Genomic DNA, 16,980 nt, shown 5'->3' with positions numbered 1-16,980 from the left:
GAAACAAAGTCATTTCCTATTTACGAGCATCGATTAATATACTTTAATTACAATGAATAAGGATTCTTCGAAAAGTTATTGGATCGATGACTAAAAAGAGGAGAGAAAATCCAAATTATTTATCAAAATTCGAAGTCAAGAGATTTTTTTATGACTTAACAACTCATCATAAATAAATTCGAAAACCGGGAAATAATTGTAATGACTCAATGATCAGTTATCTATGAGATACAGCTTCGCTTTACAATGAATCACCTTTTATATATTTTGCAACCGTATAGTTGACATAACAAGCATCGGTGTTATCATAGATAACACGATAGATTTAACACTAAAAGACACGATCATTCTGCCGATGGTCACGTTGAAAATATTCGATTATTTAAAGAACAATTAAAATATAAAATTGAAAGTAATTTCTGTGACATAAAACAATAAAGTTAAGAGTGGAAACATTTATTACAATATAATTACAAATACTCTTTAAATGTAAAAAATAAAATTTCTACCCGTGATAGAATACGAATTTTTACATTAAAACAAAATAAACAAAATTATCGACCCAACTGGCATAAAAATATATTTATTATTACTAAGACATATTATTAAATCAAGACAACGTTTCGACCCTTGTTTTGGGTCCTTATCAAGTCTACAAAAAATACACTAATTAAGGATTATTTAATCATGGAACATCAATTTTTATACAATAATCATTAAATATAAACATAATTGCAATTTCAGCTTGACAATACATTGATAATTTAATAATTTCAACATATCTGAAATAGAAATTAAATTTAACTATTTAAAATACACATAACAAACATAAGTATAATACCATGTGTGAACTCAACCTTTCAACTAGATGGTAAAACAATAACTAAACTAAACACTTTATCACTCTATCATAAATATCATAAATCAAATTCTCAGTGTCTTTTTATAGGTTAATCGTGTTATTAAATTTTTTAATATCAAGAGACACGGTAGTGTCTCGCGACCAGTTAAGGGCTTAGCGGAGACACCGTGTATCTTAACGCGAGTCGGACATTTGAGTCTTTATAATATTTCGAATCCTCAATAATGGCTGAAGCAATCGAGTTTATACTAGACTTAATCGATAGATTGAGTTCGAATTATATAATAAAAGTGTCTTTATTTCTGCTCTACGTGATTAGTAAGCAGAGATATATAAATGCAAAGTCGAAATATGAAAAATTTCTATTAAGAAACGTCCCCGTCATCATTATCATCATCATTATCATCATTATCATCATCATTATCATCATCGACCAAGCATACATAGTAGTATCGTGCTACACGTATTCACACGTATACAATACATGCGCACACATATATCACACGTACACAACACATGCAAGATGCATGTAGTGGTAATTTTGTCCATCTCGCACGTTTTACAACAGATGGCGATAGTGGCGCTCCGCCATATCGGCAGCGTGCGGGGTTATGTTGGCTAACTCTCTCTCTCTCTCTCTCTCTCTCTCTCTCTCTCTCTCTCTCTCTCTCTCTCTCTCTCTCTCTCTCTCTCTCTCTCTCTCTCTCTCTCTCTCTCTCTCTCTCTCTCTCTCTCTCTCTCTCTCTCTCTCTCTCTCTCTTTCTCACACACACACGCACACACACACACACTCTCTCATTCTCACTCACTCACTCACTGTTCGTCTTGTGTACTTATTTAGTACATTCATGATCGGCAGCGTGCGGGGTTATGTTGGCTAACTCTCTCTCTCTCTCTCTCTCTCTCTCTCTCTCTCTCTCTCTCTCTCTCTCTCTCTCTCTCTCTCTCTCTTTCTCACACACACACGCACACACACACACTCTCTCTCATTCTCACTCACTCACTCACTGTTCGTCTTGTGTACTTATTTAGTACATTCATGATTAAACATCTATATGCATTAATGTGAAATTTACTTACAATTAGTTTACTTGAAATATTCAATCTCTAAAGTGTTTATCTTATAAGATAGACAAAAAAATCTGAGTAAATAATAAGAAAAAAAAACAAGGATTATTATTGTCATAATTTTTTATCAATTAAGTACTCTCAACTATCCAATAATTAAATAAATACGTACAAATGTGCGCGCGTGTACACACATACACCTATTAATATTAAAGAGATTGAAGGAGAGGAAGGAGAAGATAAAAATTTAAATATTCACATATATTTTCAAATATTATATATGAATTTATAGTTTACATATCTAATTAATAATGAATTTCTAATTATATTAAACATATCAAAATAAAGACATACATGTATTTATCAAATGAATAAAATTATTGAATACAGACTTAAAAAATTTATTAAACATAGACTTAAAAAATTAATTAATTAAACATATTCCAAATTTAGAAAAAATAAACTTTATTTATATATGCAACAGCTTTTTAAACTAAATTTTTAAATTCTATTTTATATTAGACAATTATCTCAATCAACATCTACGTCCACATTAGCTGCACTGCAGACTACCTCTACAGCCACATTATCTGCTCCGCGGATATAGCGTTATGCCAATACGATACATTACATGTACTTACTTACTTGCCTTTACTGTACCAACTCTTGTTCTTTCCACGTAATCATGTTTTTACAGTTATCGTTTGCTGTATATCTTCCAGCAAACTTTATTTCGTGTGAAGTGTATTTAATTAATTAAATCTCTGCGAAAGATTGAGAAGATGAAGGGATAATTCAAACTATGAAGACATGGTTACATGGAAAAGACAAGAGTTGATACAATAATAAAGACATACATGTATTTGTATCCTGCTGGCATAAGGTTATAGAAGTTGATTGAGATTGAAAAATAATAATGAAAATAATAAAAAAAATAAAGACACATGTATTTGTATCGTGCTGGAATAAAGTTATAAAAGTTGATTGAGATTGAAAAATAATAATAAAAATAATTAAAAAAAGGAAATATTCAATCATCATTTAAAAGCATATTTGAAATCTGTAGAATAAACAGTTTTTGCAAAAAATGTGGAGCATTTGAGCTCTAGTAAGTCTAAAAATAAATGTAAACATCAATTAATAATAACTGATGTTATATATATATTATATATATAAACCAATTTGTTGCAATATTCACTATAAAAGGTTGTAAGGGTAAGATGGCTAAAAGTGAATAATTTAAAAGATAGTTAACATAATTTTACATAAACTGAAATATTTCATAAAATAAAATATTTGTAATATTTCGAAGTTTATGTAAGATTATGTAAAAATTATACCTTTACAACTTTTTATAGTAAATATTGCGAGGAATCGATTTATATGAGAAAAATTAAGGTAATTCTATTTTGAAAATATAAGTGACCTTTAAATAACCTTGAAAATCGCCGTTTAGGAAAAAGTCTGTGTCAACTTTTTCTTTTTCGAAATCCTGCAACTTTTATCTAAATTTAATAGAAAATGTATAAAAAATGCTCGACATTAGTACACACACACACACACACACACACACATATGGGTAAATTTATATAAATAGGGTGCTTTAGGAGGAATGATCAGGATTCTAGGATATGATTGTACACATCATTTTAAGCAAAGAAGTTTAGATAAACATGTTTAATAATTGTTCTATTCCGGTCATAAAAATATACAAAAATGAATGATATAATCTCTAAAAACTCACCTTTAAAAAAGGTAAAAAAAGGCGACCAGTTAAGGGCACGCCATTAACAAAAATTATCCATTGCAAACCCATGTAGAATCCTATCCTATTGCAAACCCATGTAGAACCCTATGAAAAATTAATCATTGCAAACCCATGTAGAATCCTAGGCAAAATTAACCATTGCAAACCCATGTAGAATCGTACCCATTGCAAACCTATGTAGAATCCTATGAAAAATTAACCATTGCAAACTCATGTAGAATCCTATGAAAAATTAACCATTGCAAACCCATGTAGAATTGTATTAAAAATTATCCATTGCAAACTTATGTAGAATCCTACATTGCAAACCCATGTACAATAGAATTGTATGAAAAATTATCGATTATAAACCCATGTACAATCGTAACAAAAGTAATGAAATAAAATAAAAATTGCGCCAAGTGAAAGTAGAAACTTGTACCAGTGGAAAATTAAAGTTGCAGACATATATAGAGTCGTATAATGAATCAGTAAAAATTTAAATTTGCAAATGTAGAATCGTACCATAAAAAAACTTATCTTTTAAAAAAAAAGATAAACAAGATGCCAAGTCCATGCGCCATGTGAAAAAGAAATAAAAAAATTTTAGTTAAAAAAACTGGGAGCGCTGCTAAATAATATTCTAACAATATTAAAATTAAATTGTTACTTTTAAACTCATTACAGTTAAAATATGTTTTGTGTTTAAATTAATTAATGTTAATTTAAGGTGCATTGTAATTTTGAAACTTAGCAGCGCGCCCAGTTTTTTTAACTAAATTTTTTTTATTTCTTTTTCACATGGCGCATGGACTTGGCATCTTGTTTATCTTTTTTTTTAAAAGATAAGTTTTTTTATGGTACGATTCTACATTTGCAAATTTAAATTTTTACTGATTCATTATACGACTCTATATATGTCTGCAACTTTAATTTTCCACTGGTACAAGTTTCTACTTTCACTTGGCGCAATTTTTATTTTATTTCATTACTTTTGTTACGATTGTACATGGGTTTATAATCGATAATTTTTCATACAATTCTATTGTACATGGGTTTGCAATGTAGGATTCTACATAAGTTTGCAATGGATAATTTTTAATACAATTCTACATGGGTTTGCAATGGTTAATTTTTCATAGGATTCTACATGAGTTTGCAATGGTTAATTTTTCATAGGATTCTACATAGGTTTGCAATGGGTACGATTCTACATGGGTTTGCAATGGTTAATTTTGCCTAGGATTCTACATGGGTTTGCAATGATTAATTTTTCATAGGATTCTACATGGGTTTGCAATAGGATAGGATTCTACATGGGTTTGCAATGGATAATTTTTGTTAATGGCGTGCCCTTAACTGGTCGCCTTTTTTTACCTTTTTTAAAAGTGAGTTTTTAGAGATTATATTATTGACATGAATCATTATATGGATTGGAATGATGTTAAAATATTAGAATAATAAATTAGTAAAAATTATAACGCTCTTATATATTGAAATAAAATTGTAAAATTAATGTCAGTACAGGCCAACTAAAGAGCATAAAATTATTCGGATGTTAATGAATATTATAAATTTTTATTTTAAAACCATCAAAACATAATAATACATTAAATCACAAACGTTTCGACTGTACACAGTCTTCTTCAGTAGAGTCATATAATATTAGTCAATTATAAAATTTAAAAAAACATTTCGACAATGCTAACGATTGCAATTCTTACTGTTCATTATAATCATATATAAAATAATTTGGGTGATGCGAACGATTACAACTTTTGATGATGTGTAGCGTGTATGATTTTGAGGCTGAATACATCTCTATATTGTTCTTGGATCATTTCCAGATGTTAATGCGGATTATTTTCAATGATGATTTTAAAGATGGAAAAACTCTTGGCATTCCATCGTTTAAAAGCGTGGAATTGTCTTAGTTTCCCTTAATTATTATACGTTTCTATGTGAAATGACACACTTTTTTTTAATGACTATTGTTAGAAAAAATTTTTTTGAATATTACAATGAAAATTGCTTACTTTTGAATCTGCTAAATCGATGACTTTATAAATGTTTACGCCACAGATTAGTTACTTATCACTTTACATGTCATTATGAAGAATGGTTATACATTTGGTACTTATATCACAGGTTGTTTACAAAGGCATTATTTTTTACATGACATTCTTATTTTGTTTATTTCTTTTTTATGTTAGCTAATTTTTCAAGTACATCCAAATAAGACTCGCTGAGTAACTCTGTATCTTTTTTTAAATTTATACCGTTTTCTTGTTCTATTATATGAAGCATTTCAGAAATCAATCTTTTTTGGTAATTTATTTCATGATCTAAAATTTTAACTTTATTCCAATCAAATGTATGCTGCTCCCTAATTTTATGTTCAGAGATAACAGAGTGTCTCTTTGAATCCAATTTGATGTTATTCATATGTTCTTTTATCCTTGTCTGTAATTGTCTCTTTGTCTGACCCACGTATGTTGCATTGCAGTCTTTGCAACTGATCTTGTAAACCACATTGGAATTATGTGAGACTTGATTCTTGTCTTTATGAATTTTTATGATTTTATTGAGTTTTATAAGTATGCTGTCTTCTAAGCTGGGCAATAGAGCCAAGGAAACGAAACGAAAAATTAATTAAACGGAATTGTATCTCAATTTGAGATCCCAAAGTTCCACATATAAATTAATTTCGAAACTTACATATGGAGAAATAAGCGAGAAAAATATAGGTCCGAAAAGTCGCTGAAGCGGGAATCGAACCCGCGTCTTTCACTTTCCGGGCGACTGCTCTTACCAACTAAGCTATTCAGACCCTTTCGATCCTATATTTTTCATTTGCCTTTTTAGTAGATGTTAGTAAATACCGCCGTGATTAGCCCAAGGCGTGAATAAACTCAGAAATAAATATTTTTATCGGCTCTCAATATAAATAATATAAGTATGCTGTCTTCTAAGCTGGGCAATAGAGCCAAGGAAACGAAACGAAAAATTAATTAAATTATTGTTTAAATAATTAACCCGCCCGGAAAGTGAAAGACGCGGGTTCGATTCCCGCTTCAGCGACTTTTCGGACCTATATTTTTCTCGCTTATTTCTCCATATGTAAGTTTCGAAATTAATTTATATGTGGAACTTTGGGATCTCAAATTGAGATACAGTTCCGTTTAATTAATTTTTCGTTTCGTTTCCTTGGCTCTATTGCCCAGCTTAGAAGACAGCATACTTATATTATTTATATTGAGAGCCGATAAAAATATTTATTTCTGAGTTTATTGAGTTTGTTTAAACATCGATATCCTATCATTGTATTAGATTTATTTATCGAAGAGACAAACATTTCTGAAATCTTGTTTATATACGGAATAACTATAATTCTTTTTTTTGTTTCTTCTTTTTTTCCCCTGAGTTATTAATTTGTGTTGGTTTAAGTTTATATTTGTCTAACATAATTCCATTGGAAATGAGATGCTTAATTCGGTGATTAATGCTGCTGAAGATCATGTCAAGAGGATAACCGTTACTTGAGAGTATATTGACCATTAATTCAAGATTCTGGCTATAAAATTGTGGATGTGATAGAAGCAAACACCTGTCTGTTAAATTGTATATTATTCCGATTTTTTGGCATTGAGGATGATTGGAAAAATAAGATAAAACTCTGCCTGAAAACGTTTCTTTCTGATGCCAGTCAATATAAATTTTTCTATTTAATATTTTAATTGAGAGGTCTAAAAAACTAAGATTAAAATATTAGATTGTGAAAGCAATTATTACAAAAGGTTAATCAGAAACACTACACATTAAACAACAAAAAACAGTTTGAACCTTATAGACGATATTGATTTCTAAAATTCTAAAAAAGGTTATATGTTGCTTTAATTTAATTTATGTCAGACTTAATAAGGACCCAAAACAAGGGTCGACCCGAAACGTCGTCCTTAATTTTATTTGATGTCTAACCAACAATAAAGATATTTTTTTATGCCAGTTGGCTCGTTAAAATTTATTTGATTTATTTTATTAATTACTGGCGGAAAAAAGGAATTACTATTTATTAGTATTAATTTCTATTATACATATACATAATTTTAATTGGCTGAATTTCTATTACAAACCTTATTTTAATTTAATTTAATTTTAATTTTAATTTTAACCAAATTTTTATTATGCACATAATTTTAATTTTTTATTTTTCATTATGTACATAATTTTAATTCTTGAATTTCTATTATGCACATAATTTTAATTCGCCGTATTTCTATTATGTAAATAACTGAAATTGTACCTAATAGAAATTCGGCCATTAAAATTATGTACATAATAAAAATTCAGCAAATTAAAATTATAAACATAATAGAAATTCAAGAATACAAATTATGTATATAATAGAAATTCGACAAATTAAAATTGTAAACATAATAGAATTTCACGAATAATCATTATGTACTTAATGGAAATTCGTCGAATTCTTATTTTGTACATAAATATTTTTAAATTTAATTATCCGAATTTCTATTATGTAAATAATTTTAATTCGTTAAATTTCTATTATGTGCATAATTTTAATTAACTGAATTTTTATTATGTACATAATTTTAATTCGCCGAATTTCTATTTTCGTTTCTAACTAAGAAACTGTATTTAAAACCACTCAATCACAAAATTAATAAACAATTATCACATTTTAATAATTATTTACAACAAATCATTTAATATACATAACTATCACTACAATAACCTCTTGATATGTACAATTGTCAAAATATAAATTTATTGAATTTCCATTATGTACATAATAGAAATTTGGGATTTAATATTATGTACATAATAGTAATTTGATGAATTAAAATCATATACATAGTAGAAATTCAATGATTTAAAATTATGTATACAATAAAAATTTGGTGAATTAAAATTATATACATAATAGTAGGTGAGCCCAATAGGGGATTTTGCGATTTACTCGTGCGCGACAGATTAACATATAGGGGGATACCTTGCACTCTGTTGAGTACCTCCACTATATATAAGTCTTTAATATAGGATCGCGCGTCTAGGGCAGCCGATCAGAATAGTAAAAAAAAATCGATCGTTAGAAATACTCGAGCGCGTCAGATTAAGGTAAAATGGGTTAATAACATGCTAAAAAGTGTGCATTTCAATAATCTGATGATTTAAGCGTGACGTAAGGGAGTGGGAGGGTCACAAACTTGCAAAAAAAAACGTCACCTTGACATTCTCGAGCGCGGTCGAATTTTTTTTTATTTTGAAGGAAATAATTCAAGAATAACGGAAAAAATATATAATCTGCCGATTTTCACAAGCCGAAGTAGTACTAATCGTCAAAAAAGTTTAGAGCGTGCAGCTGCAGTGAAGCATGTATTCCCCACTCCGCACCTCTATTTCCCTTTCACTTTTTGTAGCTAAAAGAAACAGACTTACTCTCTCGCACTGTCCCCACACTACTTTCCGTCGCCATGACGCCATCACAGCTGATCACATGTTCTGTGTGATCACACGCGTTCGTGGCACGCTCTAGCTTGTTTGTGAGTTTAATTATCTAAGAAATAGATTTTTTTATTTGCATTCTATTTTCCATGCATTTTATTTGTCATATTTAGTAATTTAAAAAAACATTTTTTTTAATTTAAAAATTTTTTTTCAATTCGTCAGCACGACTAGGACATCAAGTTGAATCACCACGCGCTCGAGTATTTCAAAATGGCGATTTTTTTTGCATTATCAAGAAGCCGCCATGAGCTTGCGTCATGTCCGAATCGTCAGTCTTTTGAATGGGAGCTTCTTTCGGGTTCACTTAACATCCCCTCTGAATATCTGACGCGCTCGAATACATTTTTTTTCCCGTTTTCAACCTTTCCGTACAGCCACCCTCACCATGCAAACCGGCAGATTAACATACCTCCAATATCAGAGACACATGGGAGCATATACACTATCAATATCTGACGCGCTCGAGTATTTTCATGTGACTATTTTTTTTTACATTTTTGAAAACCTGTAGACGCTTCCCCCACCGGTAAAAGGATGTACATTATATAACCTTTTTTTTCTATCATCTAATCTTCAAAATCCAATAGGTTCTTACGACGCTCGAGTAAATCGCCATTTAGCACTCTGGACTCACCTACTATAATAAAAATTCGGCGAATTAAAATTATGTATACTTATAATGGAAATTTGCTTACTTACATTCTGTTCTGCTGTTCTCTTGGCAATAGCATTAGGTTGAATGACAGCAAATGTACGAATACGCGCACGCGCGAATGTAAAACGAAAAATAATTAATTTATCTTATTAATATATTTATATAAAATTTTGACAACTGTCAAACTATTAACCCTCGCGGTGACAGCCGCTCAATATGTTACGAATATAAACGCACAACGCGAATCGAGACAGCCAATCAGCATTACGGAAAAGAGGCTTCAAAACTTCGATAAAAACGAAATTCACCCAGGTAACACGCCTTTTTTCATAAAGGAAAACATTTCCGCAATCTCTCTTTTCTTTATATGTTTTTCTTTATGTAAAATATCAAAGGCTGTCCAATTAAAATCGTGTAAATAATCGTTTCTATGTTTGCTAATCACGCTCTGATTACTCGTATGTAATTTTATGTTGTTCATGTGTTCTTTTATCCGAATATTTAACTGTCTTTTAGTTTGCCCGATGTATGTAGCCTCACAATCCCTACAGTCAATCTTATAAACTACTTCCGTCTTATCTGCTTTAGGCAGTTTGTCTTTACCTCGTTTAATTAAATAGTCTAATTTTTTAGGTATTGTGTAAATAAACTTTAACCCTATTTTCTTCAAAGATCTAGCAATCTTGTCACTTAAATTTCTTATGTATGGGATTGAAATACAAGACGATGAATCAAATTCTTTAAGTATGTTAACGTCATTACGTGATTTTTTCAGAAAACATATTCTCTTATACATAAACTGTTCAATAACCATCTCTAAAAAACTATTGTTAGTTAGAATATTTTTAACAATTTTTAGATTATTAGAATGGAAAGGTTCATCCGATAACAAAATAGCATGATTAACTAAATTATTAATAGTGTTCAACTTATATTTAAACGGGTGATTAGAGAAATAATTTAAATATCTCCCGGATGATGTGGGTTTCTGGTACCAATTTGTTAACAATTTACCATTTATTCTAATCACCGAAGTGTTTAGAAATTTGATCGTACCTTTTGTTTCAATTTCGTGCGTGAATAGAAGGCGGTTATGGTAGTTATTAAACGTAGTCAAAATCGTGTCAATCTCATTGCGAGGTATTACCACGAAAATATCGTCAACATACCTATAAAATAGTGATATAAGGCGGGTTCTAACTCAGGGTCTCTGAGAGGGGTGCGGGGCGAGGGGATATCCTGAGGGTGGGGGGGGGGGGTGACGTCACGCTGGACAGGGGTTTATGACGTCACACTGGGCAGGGGTTTATGACTGACTGAATTTAAAAAAGGGGCACTCCAAAATTCATAAAACCCTTTTTTTGGAAGCATTTTATTGTTCCGACATACGGAAGGGAATTGAGATATTAGGACTGACGTTGCGACGAACTGTCAAAATGTTATTTATAGGCGGTGCAAATGTAAAAGCGCTGACGTTCGGCAGCTTTGTATCCTCGAGGAAAATCTCCCATAAACGGAAGAAAAATATCTTCCTTTTTTTTTTACAACACATCGGCGCCAACGTTCGGCTGCCTTACTCCTTCACACATAAAACGGCAACGCGGAACTATTTTTGGGATACACCAAATGCTAAAAAAGGATACAGAATTAGGTGAAAATATATAAGAATGAGAACGCGTCAAGCCATAGTACGATTTTGAGAATGCATAGATGCAGTGGTGCAAAAGTTTAGTGGTTACTTTCTTGCGTCAGTGGCATAATAGTGATTAAAAAGAAAAGAACATGGAAAACGCGGAGCATATTGAGCGCAATTTATTGGAGCGGTTTCGCCAAGTCGCCACCTTGGGCGAATTTTTAGAATGGTTGCAACAGTGCGACGAATTTATCGCACAGCTTGAAGAATGCAACCGTGTCAAGCGTCCGCGACTCTCAATCGGACATAGACAATCTATGGTGGCTACAATAGTGCGACTCGAGGGTGTAAAGGTACGCTTGCAGAGACAATATATGTGTATTGGTGGTAAATACAGTGGTGGTGGCAATATCGACGACAACAATAACGTGCAAAGACTCGTTTGGCGCAAAATTGATACGGCGTTCGAGAGTTGTATACTGACCGGTGCGGTAATTAATACAGACTATATCGAACCGCGACAATTTTTAGAAAATGCTAAAGACATTGTAATTGAGAACGTGCAAAATATGTTGCAGAGACACATCAGTGTGAAGGTGAACACTATATTCAATGGTGAGTTCGTATTTGGTGATAATCGTGCCAATAAAAGCGTCAATACGAGAAACTTTGAACTCTTTCGCACGTCTGATTTACGCGAGTGGTACGAAGCGCCGCGTTATCGAGCCCACGCTAGCATCGCTAGAAGAGTTTCAGGAACGCGATAGCGGTTGGGCATTGTCGCGAATAATCGACTTAACTGTAAATATAAATAAGTACAATCCAATGCGCGCGGGATATCAAATTACCGCGAGAAATTGTGACAAAGAGAGCGGTGGTTAATGTGCAATCAGCGGACAATGCGTGTTTCGCATGGTAGTGGTGGCCGCTCTTTACCCTGCTGAAAGAAACAGGGGTCGAGAATCCTCTTATCCACATTACACAACAGTGCTGAATCTTCAGAACATTGAGTTTCCAGTGACTATAAATCAAATTAAAAAGTTTGAACTTGCAAACGACATCTCCGTGAATGTGTACAGCATCGAGAACAACATTGTCCCGCTACGTCTTTCAGAGAAAAAAAAGACAGACACGTCAATTTGTTGTACGTGCAAGACGAAAACAGCGTTGGACATTTCGCTTGTATAAAGAATTTATCTCGACTTGTCAATGCGCAACTGAATAAAAAGAAATGTAGAAGATATATTTGTGATCGGTACGTATATATTTATTAAACTAAAATTAAAAAAATAATTTTAATTAAAATTATAATTTTTATTTTACAGATGTTTACACTATTTCAATTCGGAAGACAAGTTGCAGACGCATACTGTAGACTGTGGAAAATTAAATGACTGCGCTATCCGATTACCGAGCAATAAGGACAAGTGGCTCAGCTTCAACAACTACAACAGAAAGGAGCGGCTTCCGTTCGTGGTGTACGCCGATTTGGAATGCGTTTTGAAAAAGATGGAAGAAGAAAAAACATATCAACACCATCAAGTATTTAGCCTTGCTTACTATGTACATTGCTCGTACGACAATTCGTTATCTATATATAATTCCCGCCGTAGTGTCGATTGCGTGACGTGGTTTGCCGAAGAACTAAAAAATTTAGCAATACGTGTAAGCAATATTTTAAGTACAAACGTCCCCATGGTAAATTTAACATCTGACGAGTGGGCAAAACTTCGCAGCGCAACGCATTGTCACATATGCGAAAAACCGTTTGAGCAAGACGATGCACGCATTTGCGATCATTGCCATCTCACCAGACGGTACAGAGGTCCCGCACATTCAAATTGCAATTTAAATTATAAAGAATCTTTTTGTATTCCGATATTTCATAATCTGTCCGGTTACGATGCGCATTTCATTATCGAGGACATAGCCACAGCGTTCGAAGGGGTAATCGAATTACTTCCGATAACGAAAGAAAAATACATTTTATTCTCGAAAACTGTTAAATTGACGCAAGACAACAACTCAAAAAATCATATTAAATTACGTTTCATAGACTCATATAAATTTCTCAGTGCTAGTCTTGACAAATTGGCATCTTTTCTGAATAAAGACAAATTCAAAATTTTACAATCACAGTTTCAAAATTTACCTAGTGAAAAATTCGATCTTTTGACACGGAAAGGCGTCTTTCCATAAGAATATATAGACTGTATCGACAAATTGCAAGATGCATGTTTACCACCGCGCGAATCATTTTACAGTTCTTTAACCGGTGAAAAAGTATCCGAGAGTGATTATGCACATGCCGAGAACGTATGGAACCGATTCTCCCTTCGAACGCTAGGCGAATATAGTGATTTATATTTAAAAATTGATGTCTTGTTATTGGCAGACATATTTAAAAATTTTCGCGACAGTTGCATAAATAGTTATGGGCTTGACCCTACGTATTACTATACTCTTCCGGGATATACATGGGACGCCATGTTAAAATATACAAATATAAAATTCGAATTATTAATAGACATTGACATGGTTATGTTTATTGAACGGGTATACGCGGCGGTCTTAGTCAATGTTCAGGTCGATACGCACATGCTAATAACAAGTACATGCAATCGTACGACCCATCGAAACCGTCATCCTACCTTATGTACTTAAGATGTAAATAATTTGTACGGATGGGCAATGTGTCAACCATTGCCGTATGCCAATTTTCGATGGGTCGACGAATGTATCGAATTTCGACATCTCATCTCTCGCACTCGATTCACCTACAGGTTATATCCTCGAAGTAGATTTAGAGTATCCGCAACATCTTCATGATGCACACATTGATCTACCGTTTTGTCCTGACACGCGACAAGCCGCCCGGCAAACGGGAGTATAAGCTTCTCCCAACGCTTTACGATAAGAAGCGTTACGTGATACACTACCGCAATTTGCAGCAGTGCACGCGTTACGGGCTTCGCGTTACAAAAATATACCGCATACTACAATTTACTCAATCAGCATGACTTAAAAATTATATCGAACTTAATACAGAGTTTAGAACACAAGCAAAAAATAATTTTGAAAAAAATTTATATAAATTAATGAATAATGCGGTATTTGGCAAAACGATGGAAAATGTGCGTAATCATGGATGTAAAATTATTAACAAAATGGGACGGACGATACGGCGCAGAGGCAATGATCGCAAAACCCAATTTTCATAGTACAAGCATATTTTCGGAAAAGTTGGTTGCCATAGAATTATAAAAACTTGAGGTAAAACTATATAAACCAATCTATGTCGGCATGTGCATACTCGACATATCGAAAGTATGTCTTTATGAATTTCATCATGAATACATGTCACCGCTCTATCGTGACAAATGCCGGGTAATGTACACCGACACAGACAGTTTAATATACCACATTGAATGTGAAAACGTCTATGAAAATTTGAAGCGTGATATCACTCGATTCGATACAAGCGATTACGCTGTGGACAATGCGTACGGTATACCGCTTGAGAATAAAAAAGTGCCAGGTCTGATGAAAGATGAAAACAACGGCGCGATAATGATCGAATTCGTCGACCTTAGAGCAAAAATGTATGCTTTGCGGGTCGATGGTAAAAAAGACACTAAAAAAGCAAAAGGTGTCAAAAGTAACGTCGTAGCGCGTAGTATAACATTCGACGATTATACACGCTGCCTTAATGACGAGATTGAAATGATACGACAACAATCTTGCATAAGATCAAAATTGCATAAAGTGTATACCATCCGCGAGACGAAAATTGCTCTAAGTTCCTACAATGACAAGCGGTATGTCGTACCTGATTCGACCGACACTTTACCATGGGGACATTACCGAATACCGTTGTAAATAAACTATATTTAATATATGTATTTCATATTTTTTATAAATATTGTAAGGAAAGGATGTATTAAAAATAAAAATTTAGTATATTTCCAATTTTTCATATATTTATTTTTATATATGTTGTACAGATTGTATATTTTTTATTTTTTTTATTTTTGATTAATTAATAAATACAATCTGTATGAATTAAATCATATTGTTCTTATGTATCCATGAATTGTGTGAATTGTCAAATCCCAACCATTTCACGTAAACCTCTCTTCGTCACCTCTCTTGCGCAGTACTTTTTCCACGAGATACACGTTCGGATAATTTGCACGATGCAGCTCATGCTCGTAAAACAATAGATTTCTTGCGATAATTCTCGAGTAGATAGCTCACGAGATAAGTACGCTGCACTTTTACAATTTTAAACACCTCGGTTGTCCAATTTGGCGTGTATCCCTTCTCGAAAAGTTGTTTGTACTTGCTAATGCGTACCTGGTTACCTACTTTGAACTTTGCCGGACCCGCGATTTTTACATGATTGTACACGGTAGCCAAAAGTCTTTTAGCGATCGCGGGGGTAACATCGGCAGGTCGCATACCAATCGTTTGATGCTTGCGTGCGTTGTAATCCGATACGAGGCGCGGCAGTATGTCGATCCACTTGTAAGTGCCATTTAGCGTAAACATCTTCCACATATCGTTCTTTAGCGTGCGATTAAATCGCTCGACGACCGACGCCTTTCAATACCGAATATGTAGAATAATGATTAATGTCATGTTTTCTTATAAGCCGTTGCACATCGGCGTTGTAAAATTCCTTCCCGTTATCGGTTTGCATGTTTTTCGGGCATCTCTTGCTATCTCAAATTATCTCGGCGATTGAGTCAGCTGTCTCGCTTCCTCCTTTATTCTTGAGTGGTACAGCTCACGCATACTTGCTCAACACATCGATGACGATGAGTATATAGTGGTAACCTCTGTTGAAACGGGAGTACGGACGCATCTCGACAATGTCGGCTTGCCACAGATCATCGTATCCCCGCACTATGACATGTCTTCGAGGGAAATTTTTTCTTGCTGGAGCATGCAACTCGTTTACCAACTGCCGTCTCTCCAAACTATGTTGCTTGTTGTTTTTTCACTATTCATTTTGGTTTTTTTCGCGTTCTTGCCACGTTCTTTCGGGTTAAATTCTCGTTCTTTCAGGTTAGAATCTCGTTCTTTCGCGTTCTTGCCTCGTTCTTTCAGGTAAGATTCTCGTTCTTTTGGATTAGGTTCTCGTTCTTTCGCGTTCTTGTCTCGTTTTTTTAGGTTAGGCTAGCCATTCACTCACGTCCTTGACAGTTTCGAAAATCGTTCCTGACTCGATCGCAGCCTCGTCCCACGTCGTTTCTGACCCGTTCGAAGCCCGCCCTGGCCCGTTCGCAGCCTTTAAGTACTTGTTCGTAGCCTCGTTCGCAACCCTTAGTGAGGTGTGTGTAGCCTCGTTCGCAGCAGCCGATACGCCGTTCACTGCTAGATTTTTCACTGCTCGACTTTTGACTGCCGTTATCAGCGGTCGTATAACTACCGTCGCTGCTCATTGTAGATTAGTAGTACGCTGATAATCCTTCTTAGCTGTT

At 33.5% G+C, this 16,980-nt stretch overlaps 3 protein-coding genes across 3 annotated transcripts in view; 1 reads left to right on the top strand and 2 right to left on the bottom strand.

Annotated features, from left to right (window-relative positions):
• The window catches only part of LOC114932957 (cytochrome P450 6k1-like), a 172,150-nt gene that overhangs the window by 50,000 nt on the left and 105,170 nt on the right, over nt 1-16,980 (bottom strand). The window lies entirely within an intron of this gene.
• Nucleotides 1-16,980, bottom strand: part of LOC114942156 (cytochrome P450 6k1-like) — a 79,750-nt gene that overhangs the window by 45,349 nt on the left and 17,421 nt on the right. The gene's annotated exons all lie outside the window — the stretch shown is intronic.
• LOC146721051 (uncharacterized) lies at nt 14,784-15,373 on the top strand. Its single transcript, XM_085487499.1, has one exon. The coding sequence runs from the start codon at nt 14,798-14,800 to the stop codon at nt 15,371-15,373; it is 576 nt and encodes a 191-aa protein (XP_085343625.1). The 5' UTR covers nt 14,784-14,797.

Source organism: Nylanderia fulva, unplaced genomic scaffold (genome assembly GCF_048542155.1).
Source record: "Nylanderia fulva isolate GAGA-0341 unplaced genomic scaffold, ASM4854215v1 Scaffold56, whole genome shotgun sequence".
NCBI classification, from domain to species: domain Eukaryota; kingdom Metazoa; phylum Arthropoda; class Insecta; order Hymenoptera; family Formicidae; genus Nylanderia; species Nylanderia fulva.
The sequence above is the reverse complement of the archived record's forward strand: the minus strand, read 5'-3'. Positions and strand labels throughout refer to the sequence as shown.

Coding starts and splice junctions, on each gene's coding strand:
- LOC146721051 (XM_085487499.1), top strand. CDS start 14,798: ATGTGCATACTCGACATATCGAAAGTATGTCTTTATGAATTTCATCAT.